Here is a 24,097-nt window from a genome sequence, read left to right on the forward strand (position 1 = left end):
TGCCTTTTTGTGACAGACTCAAGGAGCACAATCTACTTAGCTTAACAAAGAGAAGGTTAAGGGGTGACTTGATCAGTCTGTAAGTATCTACATGCAGAACAAATGTTTAATAATGGGCTCTTCAGTCTAGCAGAGAAAGGCAAAACATTATCTAGCGGCTGGAAGTTAGACTCAGATTTTAAGGCCAGAAGGAACCATCATGATCATCTAGTCTGACCTCCTACACATTACAGGCCACAGAACCTCACTCACCCACTCCTGTAAAAAGCCCATAACCTCTGGCTGAGTCACTAGCATCCTTAAAACTTGATTTAAAGACTTCAAGTTACAGAGGATCCATCATTTACTCTAGTTTAAACCAGCAAGTGACCCATGATGAAAAGGAAAGTGAAAAAGTCCCAGCATCTCTGCCAGTCTGACCTGGGGGAAAATTCCTTCCCGACCCCAAATATGGCAATCAGACTCTGAGCATGTGGGCAAGACCCACCAGTCAGACACCAAGAAAAAAATTCTCTGTATTAAGTCAGGGCATTACCGATCTAGAGTCCCATCTCTAGCCATTGGAGATATTTGCCAACAGCAGTCACCGATGGGCCACATCTCATAATTCCATGCAGTCCATAAACTTATGAAACTCCGTTGTAACAGTTCAGTTTTCTGCCCTACTGCTCCCTTGGGAAGTCTGTTCCAGAAGCGCACTCCCCTGATGGTTGAGAAACCTTTGTCTCATTTCAAGCCTGAACTTGTTGATGGCCAGTTTATACCCATTTGTTCTTGTGTCCAAACTGGCACTTAACTAACTCCTCTCCCTCCTTGGTGTTTATGCCTCTGAGGTATTTATAGACAATCATATCTCTCCTCAGCCTTCGTTTGATTAGGCTAAACAAGCCAAGCTCCTTAAGTTTCCTCTCATAAGGTAGGTGGCTCTATTAATTGGATCATCCTAGTAGCCCTTCTCTGCACCTGTTCCATGCTTGAGAGATTAATTCAAACTGGGGGACCAGAATTGCGCACACTATTCAATATGAGGTCTCCCCCGTGCCTCGTATAATGGAAGTAACACTTCCCTAACACTATTGGAAATACCTCGCCTGGTACATCCTAGGACTGCATTCACCTTTTTCATGGCCACATCACATTGGCAGCTCAGGGTCATCCTAGGACGGACAAATATACCCAGGTCTCCCTTTCATCTGATATATCCCCAGCTTTCAGCAAAAAAAAATCTTGTTAGTCCCTATTAGCATGACCTTGCACTTTGCACTATTACATTTCACCCCATTTCTATTACCTTTTCAAAGTTTTCAAGGTCATCCAGATCTTCTTGTACAACATTTTGGTCCTTCCCCGTATTTACAATCCCTCCCAATTTTGTGTCATCTGAAAATTCTAGTAGCACACGCCCACTTTTTGTGACAAGGTCATTAATAAAAAATGTTTGATAAGATTGATCCCAGGACTGATCCCTGAGGAACTCCACTAGTAACCTCCCTCCAGCCTGACAGTTCACCATTCAGTATGGCCTGTTGTAGTCTCCCCTTTAACCAGTTCCTTATCCAGCTTTCAATTCTCCTTCTAATCCCCATCTTCTCCAATTTAACTCATAATTTCTCATGTGGAACTGTATCAAATGCCTTCCTGACATCAAGGTAGATTAGACCTACTGTATTTCCTTTGTTGAAAACATTGGTTATATTCTCAAAGAAAAGATCAGGTTGGTGTGGCATGATCTACCTTTTGTAAAACCATGTTGTATTTTAGCCCAATTACCGTTTACCTCTATGTCCTTAACTACTTTCTCTTTCAAAATTTGTTCCAAGACCTTGCGTACAATTGAGGTCAAACTAACAGTCCTGTAGAGATCCCTGATCACTTTTTTTCCTTCTTAAAAATAGGTTCTATGTTAGCAATTCTCTGGTCGTAGGGTCTGACCTGAGTTTACGGATTCATTGAAAATCCTTGCTATTGGACTTGCAATTGCATGTGCCAATTCCTTTAATATTCTTGGAGAGAGATTATCCGGGCCCCCCGATTTGATCACATGAAGCAGTCTGAGTTTGCCTTCCACCTCATATATGGTCATTTCTACTTCCATATCCTCATTTCCATTAGCCTCCCTGCCACTGCCCCCAAGCTCCACATTATCTTCACCAAAAACTGAAGCAAAATACTCATTTAGGATTGGGCCAGGCCTACTTTGTCTTTAATCTCCAGCCCATCCTCAGTGCTTAGTGGTCCAACTCCTTTCCTTGTTTTTTTAATATATGACTACAGAGCCTTTTGCTACTGGTTTTAATTTCCTTTTCAAGGTATAACTCTGCTTGGCTTTTGGCAGTTTTGCCCCTACACTTTCTGACCTCCAAGAGGTATCTTTCCTTGCTGATCCCTCCCATCTTCCATTCCTTGTAGGCTGCTTTCTCTTAATAAGCAGTTTAAGAGGTTTGTTCCTCCAGTTTGGTCTGCAACCTTTGCCTATGAATTTTTTTCCCTTGCTTGGGATGCACGCTTCTGATACTTTAAGCAAAGTTGCAGAAACTAATTCCAAGTCTCCTCCACATTCTGACCCTTGTGTTATTCAGTCCAGTCCAGTCCCCTTCCCCCAACACTTTCCCCCAAAGCCATAACGAGAGAGTTGTCTATCAAGGGTCATCAGCTGTACAATGAACCCAGTGAAAGGCCAGGACTACACTTTGTGACTCAGCAGGGCATGCTTATGGATAAAACTCTAAGGCTTTTCCATGCCATGTGCTGTAAAGCTTGTGTTTGGGACACAGGAAGTACAAGCCACCTGGCAAAAGGAATATAAAGGGCAGCTGCATCATCTCCATTTTGTCTTTATTCCAGCTTCTTACCTCTGGAGGAACTTTGCTACACTGAAGCTCTGAACAAAGGACTAAATGACCCATTCAAGCTGTGGATGAGTTTCAGCTGGACTTTCAAGCCAGGAAACTCACCAATACTGCTAAGAACCTCATGTGTAAACTCTGAAGTCTCTGTATGGATCTGATTACTTTATCAACAACTCTCCTCGTTTTCTTTCTTAAGAGCCAACCTAATACTGGCCTGGTAATGTGACTGGCCATTTGGAAATCAGAAGAAAATTTTGTGAAGAGTTTTAAATAACTTCTCACTGTACTGGACCTAGGTGCTGACTGGGAGCCAGAGAACTAGAATGCAATAAAGGGGGCTGTGTGATTTCGTTTTTTGCTTTTTGATAACGTGAGAGAGTGAGAGGAGAGTTTACTGCAGTGTTAACCACCAGTCTTTGGGAGAATCTGCTCTCCCTTTTGCAACCTGTCCTGACCTTGATGTTTTCAGTGAGGGCTGCCCCGGGCACCATGGGTCACAACATCTTCGGCCTCAGAGAACATTTAGTCTTTGAAGCATTTTCATAGATTTGTAGACTGTAAAGCTAGAAGGGACCATTATAGCCATGCCATCTGAGTTCCTGCAGAATCCAGGCGAGAGAACCCCACCTTCATGCATCCAGCCCAACAGCTTGTGGTCGAGCTAGGGCAGATCTTTAGGAAAGAGATGCCTAATCTTAATTTAAAGACTAAGTGATAGAGAATCTACCACATTCCTTGGTAAATTGTGTCAATAGTTAATTGTTCAAATTTTGTACCTTACTTCTAGTCTGAATTTATCTAGCTTCAGCTTCCAGCCGTTGGGTCTCATTATGCTTTTGTCTTCTAGATCAAAGAGCCCTCCGTCAAAAATCTTCGCTCCCTGCACATACTTGTAAACTGGGATCAAACCACTTCTTAACCTTCTCTTTGTTAAAATAAATATCTGAGCTTCTTCAATCTCCCGCTGGGGGGAGCATTTTCCAGACCTCTAATCGTGCTTGAAGCTCTTTTCTGAACCGTTTCCAATTTGTCAACATTCTTTTAAAAGTGTGCAAACGAGAACTGGACACAGTATTATAGGGACACGGGAGCATTGCATTATGACATCTGTTTAAAGGTCAACTGGTCTAAGTCTTCTAAACTGGTCAGATTTCTTTGAAATTTCGTGTGCCTCACAAGGGTACAGGATGGGGTTAGTGACCCACATGTGGAGACATTTGAACCTGGTGTTCTAGATTTATAAGCCCCCCTAAAAGTCATTTTTTAAAAAGCTCTTCTTTTTGTTCAACTTTATTAATGATCTGAATGATGGGATGGATTGTACACTCAGCAAGTTCGCAGATGACACTAAGCTCGGGGGAGAGGTAGATACACTGGAGGGTCCAGAGTGACAGACAAATTGGGGGATTGGGCCAAAAGAAATCTGATGAGGTTCAATAAGGATAAGTGCAGAATCCTACACTTAGGACGAAAGAATCCAATGCACCGCTACAGATTAGGGACCGAATGGCTCGGCAGCAGTTCTGCAGAAAAGGACCTAGGGGTTACAGTGGACGAGAAGCTGGATAGGACTCAACAGTGTGCCCTTGTTGCCAAGAAGGCAAACGGCATTTTGGGCTGTATAAGTAGGAGCATTGCCAGCAGATCAAGGGTCGTGATTGTTCCCCTCTATTCGAATGGAATGGAATGTTCCCCTCTGGAATGGGTTACCTAGGGAGGTGGTGGAATCTCCATAGAATCACAGAATATCAGGGTTGGAAGGGACCTCAGGAGGTCATCTAGTCCAACCCCCTGCTCGAAGCAGGACCGATCCCCAATTAAATCATCCCAGCCAGGGCTTTGTCAAGCCGGGCCTTAAAAACTTCTAAGGAAGGAGATTCCACCACCCCCCTAGGTAACGCATTCCAGTGCTTCACCACCCTCCTAGTGAAAAAGTTATTCCTAGTATCCAACCTAAATCTCCCCCACTGCAACTTGAGACCATTACTCCTTGTTCTGTCATCTGCTACCACTGAGAACAGCCGAGCTCCATCCTCTTTGGAACCCCCTTTCAGGGAGTTGAAAGCAGCTATCAAATCCCCCCTCATTCTTCTCTTCCGCAGACTAAACAATCCCAGTTCCCTCAGCCTCTCCTCGTAAGTCATGTGTTCCAGTCCCCTAAATCATTTTCGTTGCCCTCTGCTGGACTCTCTTCTATTTTTCCACATCCTTCTTGTAGTGTGGGGCCCAAAACTGGACACAGTACTCCAGATGAGGCCTCACCAGTGTCGAATAGAGGGGAACGATCACGTCCCTCGATCTGCTGGCAATGCCCCTACTTATACAGTCCAAAATGCCATTGGCCTTCTTGGCAACAAGGGCACACTTGACTCCTTTCCAGCTTCTCGTCCACTGTAACCCCTAGGTCCTTTTCTGCAGAACTGTTGCCGAGCCATTCGGTCCCTAGTCTGTAGCGGTGCATTGGATTCTTCCATCCTAAGTGTAGGACTCTGCACTTGTCCTTGTTGAACCTCAGATTTCTTTTGGCCCAATCCTCTAATTTGTCTAGGTCCCTCTGTATCCCATCCCTACCCTCCAGCGTTATCTACCACTCCTCCCAGTTTAGTGTCATCTGCAAACTTGCTGAGGGTGCAATCCACACCATCCTCCAGATCATTAAAGATATTGAACAAAACCGGCCCCAGGACCAACCCTTGGGGCACTCCACTTGATACTGGCTGCCAACTAGACATGGAGCCATTGGTCACTACTCGTTGAGCCCGACAATGTAGCCAATTTTCTACCCACCTTGTAGTGCATTCATCCAGCTCATACTTCTTTAACTTGCTGACAAGAATACTGTGGGATGCTGTGTCAAAAGCTTTGCTAAATTCAAGGAACACCAAGTCCACTGCTTTCCCTTCATCCACAGAACCAGTTATCTCGTCATAGAAGGCAATTAGGTTAGTCAGGTATGACTTTTCCTTGATGAATCCATGCTGACTGTTCCTGATCACTTTCCTCTCGTCTAAGTGCTTCAGAATTGATTCCTTGAGGACATGCTCCATGATTTTTCCAGGGACTGAGGGGAGGCTGACTGGCCTGTAGTTCCCAGGATCCTCCTTCTTCCCTTTTTTAAAGATGGGCACTACATTAGCATTTTTCCAGTCATCCGGGACTTCCCCCGATCGCCATGAGTTTTCAAAGATAATGGCTCCGCAATCACATCCGCCAACTCCTTTAGCACTCTCGAATACAACGCATCCGGCCCCATGGACTTGTGCATGTCCAGCTTTTCTAAATAGTCCCGAACCACTTCTTTCTCCACAGAGGGCTGGTCACCTCCTCCCCATGCTGTGCTACCCAGTGCAGTAGTCTGGGAGCTGACCTTGTTCGTGAAGACAGAGGCAAAAAAAGCATTGAGTACATTAGCTTTTTCCACATCCTCTGTCACTAGGTTGCCTCCCTCATTCAGTAAGGGGCCCACACGTTCCTTGACTTTCTTCTTGTTGCTAACATACCTGAAGAAACCCTTCTTGTTACTTTTAACATCTCTTGCTAGCTGCAACTCCAGGTGTGATCTGGCCTTCCTGATTTCACTCCTGCATGCCTGAACAATATTTATATACTCATCCCTGGTCATTTGTCCAATCTTCCACTTCTTGCAAGCTTCTTTTTTGTGTTTAAGATCAGCAAGGATTTCACTGTTAAGCCAAGCTGGTCGCCTGCCATATTTACTATTCTTTCTACACATCGGGATGGTTTGCCTCTGTAACGTCAATAAGGATTCTTTAAAATACAGCCAGCTCTCCTGGACTCCTTTCCCCCTCATGTTATTCTCCCAGGGGATCCTGCCCATCAGTTCCTGGAGGGAGTCAAAGTCTGCTTTTCTGAAGTCCAGGGTCCGTATTCTGCTGCTTTCCTTTCTTCCTTGTGTCAGGATCCTGAACTCAACCATTTCATGGTCACTGCCTCCCAGGTTCCCATCCACTTTTGCTTCCCCAACTAATTCTTCCCGGTTTGCGAGCAGCAGGTCAAGAAGAGCTCTGCCCCTAGTTAGTTCCTCCAGCACTTGCACCAGAAATTGTCCCCTACACTTTCCAAAAACTTCCTGGATTGTCTGTGCACCGCTGTATTGCTCTCCCAGCAGATATCAGGGTGATTGAAGTTGCCCATGAGAACCAGGGCGGGCGATCTAGTAGCTTCTGCGAGTTGCCGGAAGAAAGCCTTGTCCACCTCATCCCCCTGGTCCGGTGGTCTCTAGCAGACTCCCACCACGACATCACCCGTATTGCTCACACTTCTAAACTTAATCCAGAGACTCTCAGGTTTTTCTGCAGTTCATACTGGCGCTCTGAGCAGTCATACTGCTCTTACATACAGTGCAACTCCCCCACCTTTTCTGCCCTGCCTGTCCTCCCTGAACAGCTTATATCCGTCCATGATAGTACTCCAGTCATGGGAGTTATCCCACCAAGTCTCTGTTATTCCAATCACATCATAATTCCTTGACTTTGCCAGGACTTCCAGTTCTCCCTGCTTGTTTCCCAAGCTTTGTGCATTTGTGTATAGGCACTTGAGATAACCCGCTGATTGCCCCTCTTTCTCAGTATAAGGCAGGAGCCCTCCCCTCTCACACGCTCCTGCTTTAGGAGGTTTTTAAGGCCCAGCTTGACAAAGCCCTGGCTGGGATGATTTAGTTGGGGATTGGTCCTGCTTTGAGCAGGGGGTTGGACTAGGTGACCTCCTGGGGGGAGGGATAGCTCAGTGGTTTTGAGCACTGGCCTGCTAAACCCAGGGTTGTGAGTTCAATCTTTGAGGGGGCCATTTAGGGATCTGGGGCAAAAATTGGGGATTGGTCCTGCTTTGAGCAGGGGGTTGGACTAGATGACCTCCTGAGGTCCCTTCCAACCCTGATATTCTATGAGGTCTCTTCCAACCCTGATATTCTAGGATTCTATAGGAGTCTCAGATGATGACCCAGCACATGTTCATTTTAAGAACACTTTCACAGCAGGTTTGAGAAAACGCAAAGAAGGTACCAACGTGAGATTTCTAAAGATAGCTACAGCTCTTGACCCAAGGTTTAAGAATCTGAAGTGCCTTCCAAACTCAGAGGGACGAGGCATGGTGCATGCTTTCAGAAGTCTTAAAAGAGCAACATGCTGATGCAGAAACTACAGAATCCAAACCACCAAAAAAGAAAATCAACCTTCTGCTGGAGGCATCTGTCTCAGATGATGAAAATGAACATGTGTCAATCCGCACTGCTTTGCATCATTATCAAGCAGAATCCATCATGAGCATGGACGCATGTCCCCTGGAATAGTGGCTGAAGCATGAAGGGACATATGAATCTTTAGCACATCAGGCACGTAAATATCTTGCAACTCCAGCTACAACTGTGCCATGCAAGCGCCTATTCTCACTTTCAGGTGACATTGTAAATAAGAAGCGGTCAGCTTTATCTCCTGCAAATTGTAACCAACGCTGTTTGTCTGAGCGATTGGCTGACCAAAAAGTAGGACTAAGTGGACTTGCAGGTTCTAAAGTTTTACATTGTTTTATTTTTGAATACAGTTTTTTTTGTACATAATTCTACATTTGTAAGTTCGACTTTCATGATAAAGAGATTGCCCCACAGTACTAGTATGAGGTGAATTGAAAAATGCAATTTGTTTTCACAGTGCAAATATTTGTAAACAAAAATATAAAAGTGAGCACTGTATACTTTGTATTCTGTGTTGCAATTGAAATTAATACATTTGAAAATGTAGTAAACATCCAAAAATATTTAAATTAAATGGTATTCTATTGTTGTTTAATCACACGATTAATTTGTTTAATTGCTTGACAGCCCTAATTTTTATACAACGTATGTGCCAATTCAGAAAAACTACAGGGTTTCTATTCCTGCCATTTTATATGCTTCAAAAGCTAAAGCCTTGCACATGCTCTAAAATCCAAACAGTTCCTCTGATTGCTTTGAAAGGTGGTGTACCTCAGGGAGTGTGGGGTAATGTTAGTGATCCAAATCTAGAGTCATTTCACTCAAAGGTAGGGAGGCCATTTGTCCAGTTTAAAGACTGAAAGTTCTAGTTTTGTAGAGCATTGTCCTTGTCTGGTAGGGAGTTAGCACCTGACGCGGATTTGTCTGGTGAAAATGAGTAGAGAGGAGGAGACTGTGGAAAAAGTTTGATGGCCGCGGGGGCGGTGCTTCCGTACAGAGTGACGCAGCAGGGATGGGCCCATGCCCAATGCTGTTCTGCCATTCACTCTATGCAGCTGAAGCAGCTGCCCTTCCCTCTCATTGGCTACTGGAGGCTGCAAACCAAGCAGCCAGCCACTACTTTGGTAGGGCTAACAGCAGGTTAGACTCTGCTGCAGGGGCTACACTGGCTTGTGCAGTAGCCTGTCAGGGATTGGAAAGCCCATGAAAATGAGGTTACAGTAATTAAAATCTGAGATGATGATGAGGGACAAGAGTTTTTGCCGGATGTACAGAATCAAAAAGATCAGATTTTAGAAACAGACAGGAAAACAGAGCCTGATGTGGGGACATGGGAGAGGGAAGATTCAAAGACCAGTGGAACTCCTTGCTAGAGGTTGTTGTGAAGGCCAAGACACTAACAGGTTCAAAAAAGACCTAGATAAGTCCATGGAGGATAGGTCCATCAATGGTGTCCCTAGCCTCTGTTTGCCAGAAGCTCGGAAAGGGCGACAGGGGATGGATCACTTGACGATTGCCTGTTCTGTTCATTCCCTCTGGGGCACCTGGCTTTGGCCACTGTCAGAAGACAGGATAATGGGCTAGATGGACCTTTGGTCTGACCCAGTGCAGCCGTTCTTATGACTCACAAGTTAATGGTCTGAGTGACTTATAGGTAAGATGTTTCAACAGTGAAGGAAAATGCAGGAAGGGCTTGAGAGGAAAGGAGTTCCATTTTGGATCATGTTACATTTCAGATCAAGGGAAGACACCTAGGAGGGGCACCAGAGCGGGCGAGGCTGAAGCACAGGGGATGAAAACAGAACGGATGGAGAGAAATCAGAATCAAAAAGGTAACTTTGTGAATCAAAGCCAATGGAAGGGTTTTGGTGGCTGAGGGGGAGGCTGACATGCTGTTCGAACTGAAGATCTCCTAAACTGAGGGCCTGCTATTAAAAACAATTTCAGACTCCAGCAGGAACCCATGTCTATCTGTCCGTCCCCTGGTGTGCACCAAAAAGCTCTGTGAAGAAAATAGTGACAGTGTGCTTAAAGACTCTTCACCCCACACTCCAGAGCCTGCTACACCTGACTCTCCCAGACAGAACACGGGGCTCCATCATCATTGTATCACGGCCTTGTGTTTATCAAAAACACCAGCCATGTTCATGCTGTACAAATGTGTCGAGGAGAAATGTACACAGTTTACAGCTGACTCGTGGCCTCAATATGCAGCCAACAAGGAAACAAAGTCCCTCTCCAGCAGTGCCCTGGGGCTAGTCTGAAAATGGAGGGAGAACTTGTGTGGCACACTGTCTCCGTAGCTAGGCAGGGCAGTGGTGGAAGCTGCACGTTACAGAACATGGCGGTGTGCCAGAATAACCCGTTTACCTTAAATGCATATTACTGAGGCCTTTCAAGAGCAGCTGGACTGTCTGGCTCATGTTATGATCACCTCAATGAGCCCCACATGAAGGTTCCTCATTGCAGAAAAGGCAGTGAGTAGCAACATAACCAAAGGACTGGGGAATTCTAGATTTGCTAACATTGGCTACTTCAGTCTCGCTGAACCATGGGAAATCGGAGTCTTGATAAAATCCTGATACTTGGTGGAAAATTAACAATCAGGGTGACTACACTGCTCTACAGATAGACTGTTCCCTCAAACACCGATTCATGGTCAGTTCTCTGCTGTGGTGGATAAGGCCAAGATCGTCTCGGAGTTGATGTATAGTCACTAAGCTGAAACACAAGACCGTTGAATCCTGATGGGCCAAAAAGACATGAGCTCATTGCTCAAAGTAGGAAAGGAGAGCACCATGCATGCTGCAGCCTGTGTAGGCGTGACGTAGATGTCAGCAATCATGGACAAGGAGATTTGAATCAGCACATTTCTTCTGAAAATCACAAACAGAACTCATGTAGTGCAGCAGCTTCAAGTAACACAGGTTCTCTTCAAAATTAGTGTGTCACCTCCTCATGACAATAAAGGGTCTGCTGCTGAACTTTGCAAACTGTTCCATGCTGTCATGCAACACCATTCTTACTGAAGCATAAAAGTTGATGCAACTATTTACTAGGACTGGTCTGTGGCTGAAGACATGACTTGCAGAAAAAACAAGGCAAGAGTACTGAGTGAGACCATTTTAACCTCAGATCCAGTTCAGAAGCATTTAGACTATATTAACGCTAATGATCTATAACTCTCTTTGGCCACTGATGCTTCAACTAAGGGAGCGAGAATTTTTTTTTCCGTAAGTATTATAAGTTTTTTTTTTTTTTTGTTTGTTTTTTTTTTAAAAGGGAGTCAGTACTTTCTCTTGGATTTTTACACTGATAGGACACTGCACAAGATATTGCCACAGAAATATTTGAAAAACTCTAGGCCTTTGACCTCAGTCTGAAGAAACAATCAGCACTTGCAGCTGATAATGCCAGTGTAAATTATGGGAAGCAGAACAGCATTTATGTCCAAAGAGGACATTACAGCAGGCAGCTGCTTAGCGCACATTCTTACTAAGACACAGAGAATCTCCATTAAGAGCTCCTCCCCAAGGGATGTCTCTGTCCAAACCTCGTGCTCCTCTCCACCTGTCGGCTTTCCCCAGCCCATAGTTTAAAATCTGCTCTGTGACCTTTTTAATGTGAAGTGCCAGCAGCAATCTGGTTCCACTTTGGTTTAGGGGGAGCCCATCCTTCCTGTATAGGCTCCTCCTTTCCCAAAAGTTTCACCAGTTCCTAATAAGCCTAAACCCCTCCTCCCTACACCATCATCTCATCCATGCATTGAGACCCTACAGTTGTCTGACTGGCCCTGTGCATGGAACTGGGAGCACTTCAGAGAATGCACAAGGCGGTGAAGCTGCGTGGCTTACCCTGGAGAAAGAATGAGGCCCCCGGGAGGTCTGGCCCACTGACAAGCTCTAGCACCAATCTGTGACCCACCCCAACCCCCGTGACCCTGGCTCCGCCAGCGCACCACAATGCCCATGCCCTCAACAGCTCTGCCAGTGGATCCCAGTCCTCCCATACCCAGCCTTCCTGCTCTTCAACACAATTTTGCTTTTACATAGTTGCCATTTGCTCTAGGCACTGATGTGAGTTGGGTTATAGAACTGGGGAGGGGGGAAGTAACGGTAACAGAAACATTTGTACACAAGGGAGTGAAGACCTCAGGGAGATGCATTCCCTGCTTTCAGCTGGGAGGCGGGAACACTTTGAATGGGTCAGAGGAATGGCTGAGAAGGGGGGCTGAAACAAGCCTGGTGGGGCCCAGCTGATTATGTATTTGTGAGGGCAGCAGCAGCTGACTCAGCATGCTAATTGCAGGACATGATATGTACAACTGTCTAAACAGGACTATTAACTGCTAACAACAACCTATCTTTTCCTGTTAAAAATTCAGTGGCAAAAAACTCTGTACACAGAAGGACGGTTGCTTGGCGGCATGTCGTCCCTGCAGACTACTAAGCTGAGCTACCTCAGACCCCGCTGAAAACCAGGAAATGCAGAGTTTGCCCATGCAGCAGTGCCACAATGCACCCCATTGACAAATAACCCCACAGCTGCTGAAATGTACAAGCTCTTCGCCTCCTTTTACAGCCCATTCACTCTCAGCCACAGAATTCCCTTGAACACTATTAAGGGACGAAATGTGGGGGCAGGGGAAGGCTTCCTGTGCCACTTCGAACTGACAGTGGCCAATGGGAATTATTTGGATACCCTCTGTCACGGATGTGTGTGAACCCATGATTCACAGGTCTGGTGCTCTCTGAGGTTCTGTAATTGTCCCAGAGAGGACCCCTTTAGAATGTGAACCCCCTGAGAGTCCCACTCTCTTGCTGGGGTAAGCCCCTTGGCTTCACCATTGTTTTTGGCCATAAAATCCAGTAATGTTGTCACTTATGCCACATGGGATACATGAAGATAGGGGACTGAACCTGCCCAAAGTTGCAGAGCCAGTCATGGAGCCAGGACTAGAACTCAGGGGTTGCAAACGCTAAACCTCAGGCTACAGGTCACAGCACTGACAGGAGTCTGAGGGGCGTCACGCCCCAGAAAGACTTTGGATTATTTGGGGTGGTATCTGGGAGCATAACGAGGAACAGGTGGAGTTAAGGGGAAATTCAGCTGGAGCAGCAGCAGCAAGGTGTCAGGCTGAGGATTGGTCTTCCGGCCGGGAAGGGAGCCCTGCTGCTGGGGATAAGTACCCCTGGCAAAGTGATGGCTCTGGCTGGGGACAAAGACCAGATGGGACTTTTCCATCTCTACCCACTATGCCTCTGGGGGTCCTGTCACTTACGCTGCCCCATCTGTGCCTCAGGCACACGCTCCCGGATGATCCGACAGGCGTCGTACACCATGGTGGAGGGCTCAAACTGCATGGTCTTCACCACATTGCCAATGCTGATCTTCAGCGATAGGGCAACCATGGTGGCGGCTGGACGGTCCCTGCTCCTGTTTCACCTGCCAAAAGAAAGTCACAGCCAAATCAGTTCCCATTACTGCTACCCAGACCAATGCCAGCCCTCACAATGGTTCTAGGGACTGCCCCCCTGCTTCCCAGCACTGCCTCCCCCCGGGAACCAGCTACAGGTGGTTATAATCCTACAGGCTCATGGAGAAGAGCTCTTTCACAGTGCACAGACCCCTGCAGCGCCAGGGTGCAGTAAACAAAGGATCACCTACTTTTCCCTTCCCCCTCCTGGGGTGACCCTTTGATTCCTGTCCTCTGCGGAATGGCTCCCCAATTACAGGCAATGGTTGTGCCCTTCATTTAAGAGCCCGTGGAAAGGGGTTGCTTTTTCCCTCCAGGGGCAGAGGGTCCTGTGAGCTGCTCACACCCAAAGAGATTCTCTCTCGGACCCAGCTGGCAGCCTGGGTAAGGGATCCAGCCCTTCTCCAATTCATGCCAGGGCACAGATAGCCCTGCCCCTGTACACCTTGGTGGGGTGGGGGCAGCAGGGCTGCAGCTCATCATGCTCAGAAGGTCCTTCACAACCATAAGGACTGAATGGTTTTAGCAGAAGCCCCGAATCTGCAGCAGTACCAAGGGGCAGCTTTGCCAAAGCTATTGGGAGCCATCTATCCTGGTCAGGATCATCACCTCCACTGTACAGATGGAAGCACAGAGTCCAAGGAAAGGGAAGGAACTTGCCCGCAAGGTCACCAAGTGAGCCATGGACAATGACTGTTACTTCTGTGCGGGGAAGGAGAATGACACTAGTGTTTACTTGGTAGTGACACTGTCATCCTGAAGGAAGCGATTGCACAGGGAGTACAGGCCGATAGGATGGGGAGGGTGAGAGGGAACGAATTATAAATAAAAGCTGCCATGACACAGAAACCACAAGAGGAAAACCGAGCTCAAACCATGAGCCAGTAGGGCCCTGCCTTCCTTCTCAGGGGTTTCTCAAAGGTCTCCCCATGACACCCATCTGTGCTAAGGAGTCACCAACAAGAGGTGTTGTGGCCTCACCCATTCCCTGGAGCACGTGCAGCATGCAGCCACATCTCCCAGAAAGGGGGGACCCGGAGAGAGAGGAAAACCCTGTCTGCTCAGAGATGGGATGGGAGGGAAGGGAGTGATAAGAGAGCTGGTGAACAGGGCGCCCTACCTACCCTCTCTGCTAACATGGGAACAAGGGGTCAGTCACCAAAACTAAACAAAGAGGTGAATTTAAAACTGAGCAAGGAAAATTATTTTTATACAGTGCATAGTTTACCTGTGGAACTCTCTGCCACAAGAGCTCATTGAGCCAAGAGAACGAGAACAGCCAGTTACATTCAGTAGGATCAAAATAATGAGCTGCAACTCCTCCTAACTCAAGGTATGAGGCACCCCTAATGGCTGGGTTAGAGGGACACTTCCTCACATGCTGTATTATTCCACAGTTGTTCCAATTCAGCCCTGGGGGGAAGGGATGGGATACAGGGAGCTTCCCCTCTAAGGCACTGGTCTGACCCCTCTCAGAGCAGCCAGCAGCTTGGCATGAGAGTTAGAGGCAGCACCCAGCAGTGGGGAAAGCCAAGGAGTTGAGGAATTCACGGTTCCAAGTCTCCGAGCCAGAGGAGAGCTACTAATGGCAACATGAGAGTTAGAAAAGGGGGAACATCTTGGGTGTGAAAAGGAAGCACAGATACCTCAGGTCTCCTCACGGCCCCTCCACCAGAGAACCCCCCCCCCCACACACACACACACACACACTCCATTCTCCTAACACACACATCCAGATCCTGGGAGCTACCCTCAACCCCCCCCCTCCCCAAATCCTGGGGAGACGCCCAGTGCTCCTGCCTCTGCCGCAGGACATCGCACAGGGTTCAGCTACATTGTGTAGCTTCATTGTGTAGCACGAAAGCTTATGCTCTAATAAATTGGTTAGTCTCTAAGGTGCCACAAGTACTCCTTTTCTTTTTGCGAATACAGACTAACACAGCTGTTACTCTGAAACCTGTCATTGTGTGTGTTGACATGGATGCTGCCTCCTCCCCGCCCTGTCCATCGTGACCGTGTTAACTTCCTCACAGGCCAGGCACTTCCCCAGAGGCAGCAGCTGCCCAGAGCCAGACTCCCTCCTGGGGCTCAGCCCAGGCCATGGGGCTCACCCAGCTAACTCCGCTCCGTTAGAAGGGTCTGTGTTTCTCCCTGCTAGGGTGGGGAATCAGACCCAGGCGCTGTATCCGGGGCGGGGCGGGGGGGAGGGGGGAGCAGGCAGCCAGGGGCAGCGGTATTGTGGGCAGGGCAGGAGGACACACAGGGGCTGTGAGAGCGAGGAGGGAGCAGCAAGGGAGCAGGCGGGTCAGAGAGCGTGTGAGGGGCTGAAGGGAGGGCGATTTGGGCCTGGCTTGGGGCAGGAAGGGCAGCCCAGCCAGGCCCCATCTCCAGTAGATGCAGACCCAGTGACTATATCGTTCATGAGGGGCAGACAAGACGGGAATGAAGCACCCTGGGGATTCCATAGGCTGTCCCAGAAGCTATGGGGCCATACAGAGGCTACTCAACCTGCAGGAGCCATCAGGGCAGAAAGGTAACTCCCTCAAGAGCCTCCCCCACTGGTGGTGAAAAAGCCCTGTGGCTAAACTGTCCTCTCCTGCCAGAGACCCCACCAGGGTGACCATCATTAGAGGCTGCTGGGAGATGCAACACTGGGTGCAAGCCTCTACCCATCATGGGAAGAGGGGTGTCCACCAGTGTCACTGAGCCAGGCTCTGTCCTAGACTTGAGGCCTCTAGACCCTGCCAGGGCTGCTTCACCCCCACTTCCTTAGTGGGGAGCTTGAGCACAAATTGTGAGCTCAGCCCCAGAGACCCCTCCCAGCCGCCACACAGGGTGTCAAGTTCACCAGGCCCAAACCAGCCAGAAAGAAGTAGGGAAGACAGAGCTGCCACCCAGGGCAGCAGTTGGCAGGACTACAGCACCCTCTTACTCCCAAGCCGCTGGGGGAGCTAAGCTCCTCCGCAGGGCAGAGCCCCCAGGCCTCAGCAGCACCCCTCACCTCTGGAGAGTAGGAGTCAGGGAGGTTTTTCAAGGCATGCAGCTGGTGACAGTAAGACTTGCCGAGACCACTCCCGCGACACACCTGTGTACCTGCCACCCTCAGTAACCCGCAGACCTAGGAGTCCGCATCCCACCCTGCTCACCTCTCCTTAGCCGCAGTCAGGCTCGCCAGCCCTAGCTGCAAGGAGCTCGCTGAATCAGTGTGGAGGAAGCTGCAGGCCCCCGTGGTTTGCGAGCAGCCTGCACAGGCACTGAGCAGTGTCAACCGCCTGCAAACAAACCCTACCCCCCTCCACTCTGATATGAAGCTGCTGATTTCCTGCCACAAGCAGATGTTGAATTCTGGGTAAGTTCCAGCTCTTCTGAGCGCGACATACTCCCTGCAAGCAACCGTCTGCATTAGCAGGTGAGAGGAGCTGCGGCTCAAACCTCCCACACTGGGGGTTTATTGAGGGCCAGACAGTGGGGATGAGGTGAAACATGGTACCCTGCCCACAAACAGCACCCTGCAGCCACCCAGGGCACATTTGCTCACAGGGAGGTGGGTCTCCCTCCTGCAGACATGAACACCTGGTTCCGTCTGACGGCTGATGGTTTAACACGCAACAGTGAAAGGTATTCTAGGGTATTAAATGACTGCCCATCATAGTACCTGAGCACTGGCCTCTGCAGACACAGCCAGGATTCCTGCCCCAAAGAGCTCACGGCACAAAGGAGGGGATGGGGCAGAGCGTAGTGACGGCCTGGGCCTGGCAGATCGACGGCTCTGCAAAGGCTTTGCACAGGAACTCCACTCTGCCCAGCCGAGTACATACTGAGGCAAAAGCCAAGTGGTCACTCTGCTGCTACAGTGCAGGTGTCAAAGGCGCAGCATGCCAGGGCCATCGTGGGAACCATAACAGCGGCATTTCCTGACTTCTGCGCAGCTCGGGTCTCAGCTTCCTTCACCAAATGGGAGGCGTGGGGGGATGGGGGGACTCAGTGCCCATGCTCAGACACACCGGTATGATCACTGTGCGTGCTGCACCCATCCAGCCTGAGCTGATCTCCACAGCAAGGGGCGCTCAGTCCCCAAGGCAGCGAGGGCAGCATCCGGGAGAAGTCTGCAGGCAGGGACTGTGTCCCTGTGTACGTACAGCATCTAGCACAATGGGACACTGGGCACGACAGCAACTGTAGTAAACAGGACTGAGAACAGATCTCCGAGCCACACCGACAGCTCCTTGTACTCACAACAGCTCGACAGCACCCCCTCTCGCCCCAAGGGGCACTCTGCCCTATGCAGGGCTCACTCTCCCCACCTCTGGTGTGGGACGCAACAGACGCAGCCAGAAAACCTCTCTCATGGGGGCACCTGGGGAGGGGATGGATAAACCAGTTCTGCAGAGTTTGGGATTTTGTGAAAGTTTGTTTCTAGCTTTCCAGCGCGACTTTGCAGGGGTTAGGGCTGTGAGGCCACAGGCGGGTAGCCCTGCATCTCGGCGCTCCCTAAGCGGCTGAGAGGGTTTGGTTTCTCAGCTTCTGCCACACAGAGTTCCAGGGCTACCAGGGAGCTCTCAGCAGTGCTGGAGTCATTCGTGGGGGACCAGCCAAAAGGCGGCGGGGCTGAGTAGCAGAGCTGCCATCAGGAGGCAGAGGGGCAGAACCTTTCTTCTCCCTGCAGCAAGAGTATGACAAGGGAGCTTTAAATGCTCCAGGCCCCAGCTAGCCAGAGGCGGACTTGGATAGTGGAGCCCTCTGAGGAATGGCAAGGCGGTGCTCGATAGGATCCTCATGCCTTGTCTGCAGGAACAGCCTAAGAGAACACAGTCCCCAGCATGCAACGCTTCCTTGGAGTCCCAGATGCAGGACACGTTGCACACTGGGACTTGTAGTCTCCATGGAAGTGGTCCCCAAACATTTGAGGATCACACCCCTCCTTACCCCTGTCGGCCACCCCCGGGAGCCAGGGCCAGGGCTACGGGCTCAGGGGGTGGGGGGAAGAGGGACACAGACAGAGGTAAGGGGGCCACAGCTGGGGCTGCAGCTGGAGGGAGTCTGGGGCTGTGAGCAGAGCTGCACTGAGGCTGGGGACGGGGCCAGGCTGGGAGAGGGAGATGCAGCTGGGGGAAGGGAGGGCCTGGGTGGCACTCCCTCTCTACCCCCCCATGGGGGCTGACCTGGGCCCCGCCACACACTCCTCCACACACCCCTAGAGGAGTGCGTCCCACAGTTTGGGGACCTCTGCTCCATGGTTGTGCAGCTATTACAGTCAAGGGCAGCTGCCAGAAGCTCCCTTGCACACAAATTACGTGTAGTTCTGGGCTCCGGGAGAGTTGGCCGTACTGGGCAGAGTCAACCAGGGGCTGCATGGGGGAAATGCTGCATTTCTGGTGTCCTGGGCACATGGGGACCATAACATACCCACCCACCCACCCTCTGCCCACAACCAGGAAACTCAGGAGCATGAAAAACTCTAGAAACTCCCTGACAATAGATTTCTACATCCCACATACTTCAGCACACAACTTCCAGTCCCTACCACATCATCCACTGCTCCCTCTGAGAGCCACCCAGCCACAGTCCTATTGCAATTCCCAGCCAGCCTGCCCTGCCGCCCACTGAGCTGCACAGCCTCCTGTAATCCCATAGCCCTGCTGTAAACCCGACCCCCAGCCTTCTCTCCCTCTGCCCCGAGCTGCATGGCCCCCCTGTAATCCCACAGCCACGATGTAAGCCCCTAACCCCCAGCCTTCCCTCTCTCTCTTCCCTGAGCTGCACAGCCCCCCTGTAATCCCACAGCCCTGCTGTAAGCCTGACCCCCAGCCTTCCCTCCCTCTGCCCCGAGCTGCACAGCCCCCCTGTAATCCCACAGCCATGATGTAAGCCCCTAACCCCCAGCCTTCCCTCTCTCTCTGCCCTGAGCTACACAGCCCCCCTGTAATCCCACAGCCCTGCTGTACGCCCGACGCCTAGCCTTCCCTCTCTCTCTGCCCCGAGCTGCAGAGCCCCCCTGTAATCCCACAGCCCTGCTGTAAGCCCGACCACCAGCCTTCCCTCCCTCTGCCCTGAGCTGCACAACCCCCTGTAACCAAATCTCTCTATTCCTCAGCAGAAGGAGAGCGCCTTTCTAGCCACACTCCAAAGAGCACTACAGGCCCTTTGGTGCAAACACTGCTCTGGCCCCCAGACAGCAGTGCTGTCAGTCTCAGGCAGGTTTGGGTTATTTATTCGCAAACCCCTTCCCAAGCGGCACCTTGCTCAGGGGGAGCGGTCTGTTGTGCATGCAAGCTGAGCGGAGCAGACTCCAGACAGGTCTACGCTGCAATCGGAGATGTGACTGCACCACGTGTAGACAGACCTGAGCTAAAGCAGTGAAGCCACAGCAGTCCAGGTACACTGTGGGCCAGCTGCCCAAGTACGTACCCAGGGCCCTGGGTGGCCTTGTACAGCCTGCACCTGAGCCCGTGCTGCCACAGCAAGGCGGGCACAGCCCAGAGAACAGTGGGACTCTCTACACATGGGAGTAATGGATACTGCTGCCTCTCATCCCACCTGCTGGAGTACTACTGGGTGGAGCACAGACCAACCACACAGCAAGTGCCACAGGACAGGAAGTAAAGGAGAACCCTGTACCCAAATCAGACTTCCATGGGATTTGGGGAGACAAAATGGAATCACACCAGCTGGGATCAGACCAGGACGTTCGGGGTAGTGATTCCTATTCCCAGGGCAAGACCACGAGATCTGGACCGGGACTTCAGCCAGCTCCTCCAGCAGAAGCCTATCTGGTGCTGTACCAACTACACCCACACCACTCCTTGCGACACCTGATCTGAGCTGCTGGTCTCCCTTCTAGATACTGCCATGCGCTCACCTGCTTAGCTTAAATGGCAGGGCACTAACCCTAGTGACACTCCGACACCCCTGCAGAGAGCAGCGGCTTCCTCCCACTCCTCACACAGGTATCCCTAGCTAACCCAGTTCCCAGGAGAGCAGCCAGAGCCTTTTGGGCCACGATGCACAGGGGGAACGTGCTCCGCATTACTGCTCACACTTATAGTCAAAGATCAGCTCAAACCATTGTAAGCCATGTCTCATCAAAGAGCGATGAGGAAAAGTCATGCCTGACCCTGGGGGAAGGAGGACAGCCCTGCACTATGGAGCTTCCTACCACCAGGTCAGGGATGGGCACTGCTGACAAAAGGAGCCAGGGAATCAAACCCCAAACGCAGTATAGCCCCATCTCCACAGGTCATACCTGCCCTAACAGATACCCGAGGGTCCATGGGTAAGCTTTGGTAATGCTGCCCAGTCCATCAGTCTCAGAGGTGAATGCTCTACATTTGGTCAGTGAGCCCCACCCTCTGGAGAACCAGGTCTCCTCCCAGACTCAGACTTGTAAGGGACCCCACAGTGTCCAAGGAGCACTGGTGCTTCTAACAGGCTGCCTCTGAGAAAGAAGCACAAAGCAAGTTGCCGAGCACCACTTGCTGACTGGCAAGGAGCAGCCAGAGGCAGAACGTGCCCCAGTCTGGAGCAACAGGAGTTTCAGAGCTTGAAAGAGAAAAAAAAAGAGCAATGTCACTTCCAATTTATACCATGTCCAACGTGCTACAGTGAGCCTGAATCCTGCAAAAACAGCACAAAGCTAGCGCCCAGCACCTCTGCTGGGACCGGATGGAACACAGGGCCCCTCTTTCCTCCCTCCCCAGTTAGTTACTAGGTGTAAGCCCTGGCCCTGCTTTCTTCCACAGAGGCACCTGCACAAGTCACTCCTGCTGTGACCTCCACAAGAAGCCAGCCAGCCAGCCAACACCCCATTAAAATCATCAGTTTAACCACCTTACTATGTATTCTGTATGCTAGGAAAGCATCCAGACGTGCCCATGGTGCTGGGCGCTACACAGACTCACAGTGAGAGACTGTCTCTGCCCCCACAGAGCTCACAAGCCACTGAAGAGACCAGACAGAGGAAACAGTGGCACGGCCAGGGGCTGGTCTCTGCCCCAGGCCCCACAGTAGGAAAGCTGGAAGGAGAGCCCAAGTCTCCTCACTTCCAGGACAGTGCCCTTCCCCCTGGACCATGCTGCCTTTTAAGAACCATCACCGTCCCCAGTGCTCACTATGCTCGTGTAGGAGTCCACCCCCTTTACTCTCATCCTTGCCCTGTTTGTCACACCCATTTGTATTGTCTTTCTGTTTAGACAGGTTTCAAAGTAACAGCCGTGTTAGTCTGTATTTGCAAAAAGAAAAGGAGTACTTGTGGCACCTTAGAGACTAATCAATTTATTAAATTTACTAAATTGGTTAGTTTCTAAGGTGCCACAAGTACTCCTTTTCTTTCTGTTTAGACAGAGCTCCCTGGATGCACAGTTCCTGGAACGACTGGGCCTGATCCTGATCAAGGCCTCTGGCTGCTGCTAGATACAAACCCTGCCAGTGAGCAGAGCTGCCGCTCCGCATTTCACCGTCTCCGTAGCCCTTGCTCACGTCACCCAGAAAGCCAGAGAGAACAGGAGTGAGTCCAATGGCCTGCAGGCCTTAGAGACGTGACCCTCTGTGTTCCTGCTCAAGCCTCCTCCTGATCCTCCCTGACAGGCATGTGTGAACCCTCAGCTGGTGTTTCAGTGTCAGATGCTCTTGCACCCCAATCCCACAGGCCAGGTATTGCCTCTGTTGAAGAAGCGCTGCCCGGGACCCAAGGTCTCTGGGGCTGCAGCAAGGTGCCTCTCCCTCTGTCCCCACCCACTCTCCTGTCTTGCCTAAAACCAATGAAGCTACATGCAAAATACTGCTGTTAACGTCGCACTAACAGTGAAGCTGGGAATGGCAAAAATGAAGGTTGCCACAGCAATGATCAGCTCCCAGGCACTGGGCCTGGAGCTTCTGACATCCCTGGTCAGAGCTGTGCTGGGAGATGTTACACCAGTCTGGCTACCCCAAGCAGCGGCATCTGGTCTAACCACCACCCCACAGAAAGGTCCCTCCTCTCCTAACAGGGCCATGGCATGGATAGGAGCTCAGAGAAAACCTAACAGGAAGAGATTAAAAACCCATCCCAGGCACCCTGGCCCCCAGCTTGTCACAGCAACACCCTGCCCCACAGCAAGGAGCCCCGTATCAGTAACCCACGCTATAATATATGGGGTGGAAGACACCCTGGCTTACCCTCTGTGCCATGGAGGATGGGCTGCGTGCTTAGAGGCCCAGTCACTGCCCCAGGCCAGGCCCTTGAAGTCCCAGATGTTCATTTCGCTCCTGGGAGCGGAATCCTGGCCAGACAGTGGAACTCTCAGCCAGGACCAAGGCCTGCAAGCCCCAGGGCAACAGCAACGAAACACCCCTGCCCAGAGCAAGCCCCAGAGGGGAGGAGTAGAATCTGGGCCAATTTCAGCAGCTGGCACTGACTGGGCAGTAAAGTCAGGAACAGCCCGAGCAGAGAGGAGGAAGGTGAGGAAGGTGAGGGGGGCCAGGCAGAGAGGGGGCTAAGGCTGGGGAGGGTTAGGATTAGGGTCTGGAGCAGCAGATCACACTCCCCCATATGATCATGGTCAGAGGATTCCCTTCCGCTTTGGTTTCCAGGGGACCCCATAGCTGAGAGACACACCCAGGGGTGGGGCTCTGAGCAGCTCTCTCCTCTCCTGCCCTCCCACATGGAGCCATTCCAGCTGCATTCCTGAGCACTGCAGCAATGTTTCTGGGACAGCCTTGCTCGGAGGCCCAGGGCTCCCCATGGCTCTGCATTGGCTCACAGCAGGTCTGACGAGGCAGGAACCCTAGTCCAGAGGAATGTCAGCTGGGAGGGGGAGAGAAATACACAGGGAGTGTGCGCACGCATCCCTTCCCAAACCACAAACTCGGCCAGCCCTCCACACACCCTGCTGCAGCATCTCCCCCACCACAGCACTCCCCCATACCCCTCCCCACACCCACACACACCCTGCAGCACTCCTCCCAAACCCCTCCCCACACCACCCTCACCCGGCAGCTTCTCCCCCCACCACAGCACTCCCCCATACCCCTCCCCACACCCACACACACCCTGCAGCACTCCTCCCAAACCCCTCCCCACACCACCCTCACCCGGCAGCTTCTCCCCCCACCACAGCACTCCCCCATACCCCTCCCCACACCCACACACACCCTGCAGCACTCCTCCCAAACCCCTCCCCACACCACCCTCACCCGGCAGCTTCTCCCCCCACCACAGCACTCCCCCATACCCCTCCCCACACCCACACACACCCTGCAGCACTCCTCCCAAACCCCTCCCCACACCACCCTCACCCGGCAGCTTCTCCCCCCACCACAGCACTCCCCCATACCCCTCCCCACACCCACACACACCCTGCAGCACTCCTCCCAAACCCCTCCCCACACCACCCTCACCCGGCAGCTTCTCCCCCCACCACAGCACTCTCTCATACCCCTCCCCACAACCAGGGCCAGCTCCAGGCACCAGTGAACCAAGCAGGTGCCTGGGGCGGCCATTATAAAGGGGTGGCAGGACGGCGGGCTCTGGAGCAGCAATCCATCCTCGGAGGTGGTGGCAGGAATTCGGCAGCCGCTCCATCACAG

At 51.0% G+C, this 24,097-nt stretch overlaps 1 protein-coding gene across 3 annotated transcripts in view; it reads right to left on the minus strand.

The window, feature by feature from the left end:
* The window catches only part of TLN1 (talin 1), a 135,244-nt gene that overhangs the window by 75,708 nt on the left and 35,439 nt on the right, over nucleotides 1-24,097 (minus strand). For 2 of the 3 annotated variants that reach the window (XM_073343249.2, XM_073343252.2), the window contains exon 2: nucleotides 13,340-13,503. In XM_073343249.2, coding sequence (XP_073199350.1) covers nucleotides 13,340-13,469 — 130 coding nt within the window. In that variant the 5' untranslated portion in view covers nucleotides 13,470-13,503. Of the gene's footprint in view, nucleotides 1-13,339; nucleotides 13,504-14,086; nucleotides 14,258-24,097 lie in introns of those variants that run through there. The other variant, XM_073343251.2, reaches the window with a different exon arrangement.

Source organism: Lepidochelys kempii, chromosome 5, assembly GCF_965140285.1.
Source record: "Lepidochelys kempii isolate rLepKem1 chromosome 5, rLepKem1.hap1, whole genome shotgun sequence".
NCBI classification, from domain to species: Eukaryota; Metazoa; Chordata; order Testudines; family Cheloniidae; genus Lepidochelys; species Lepidochelys kempii.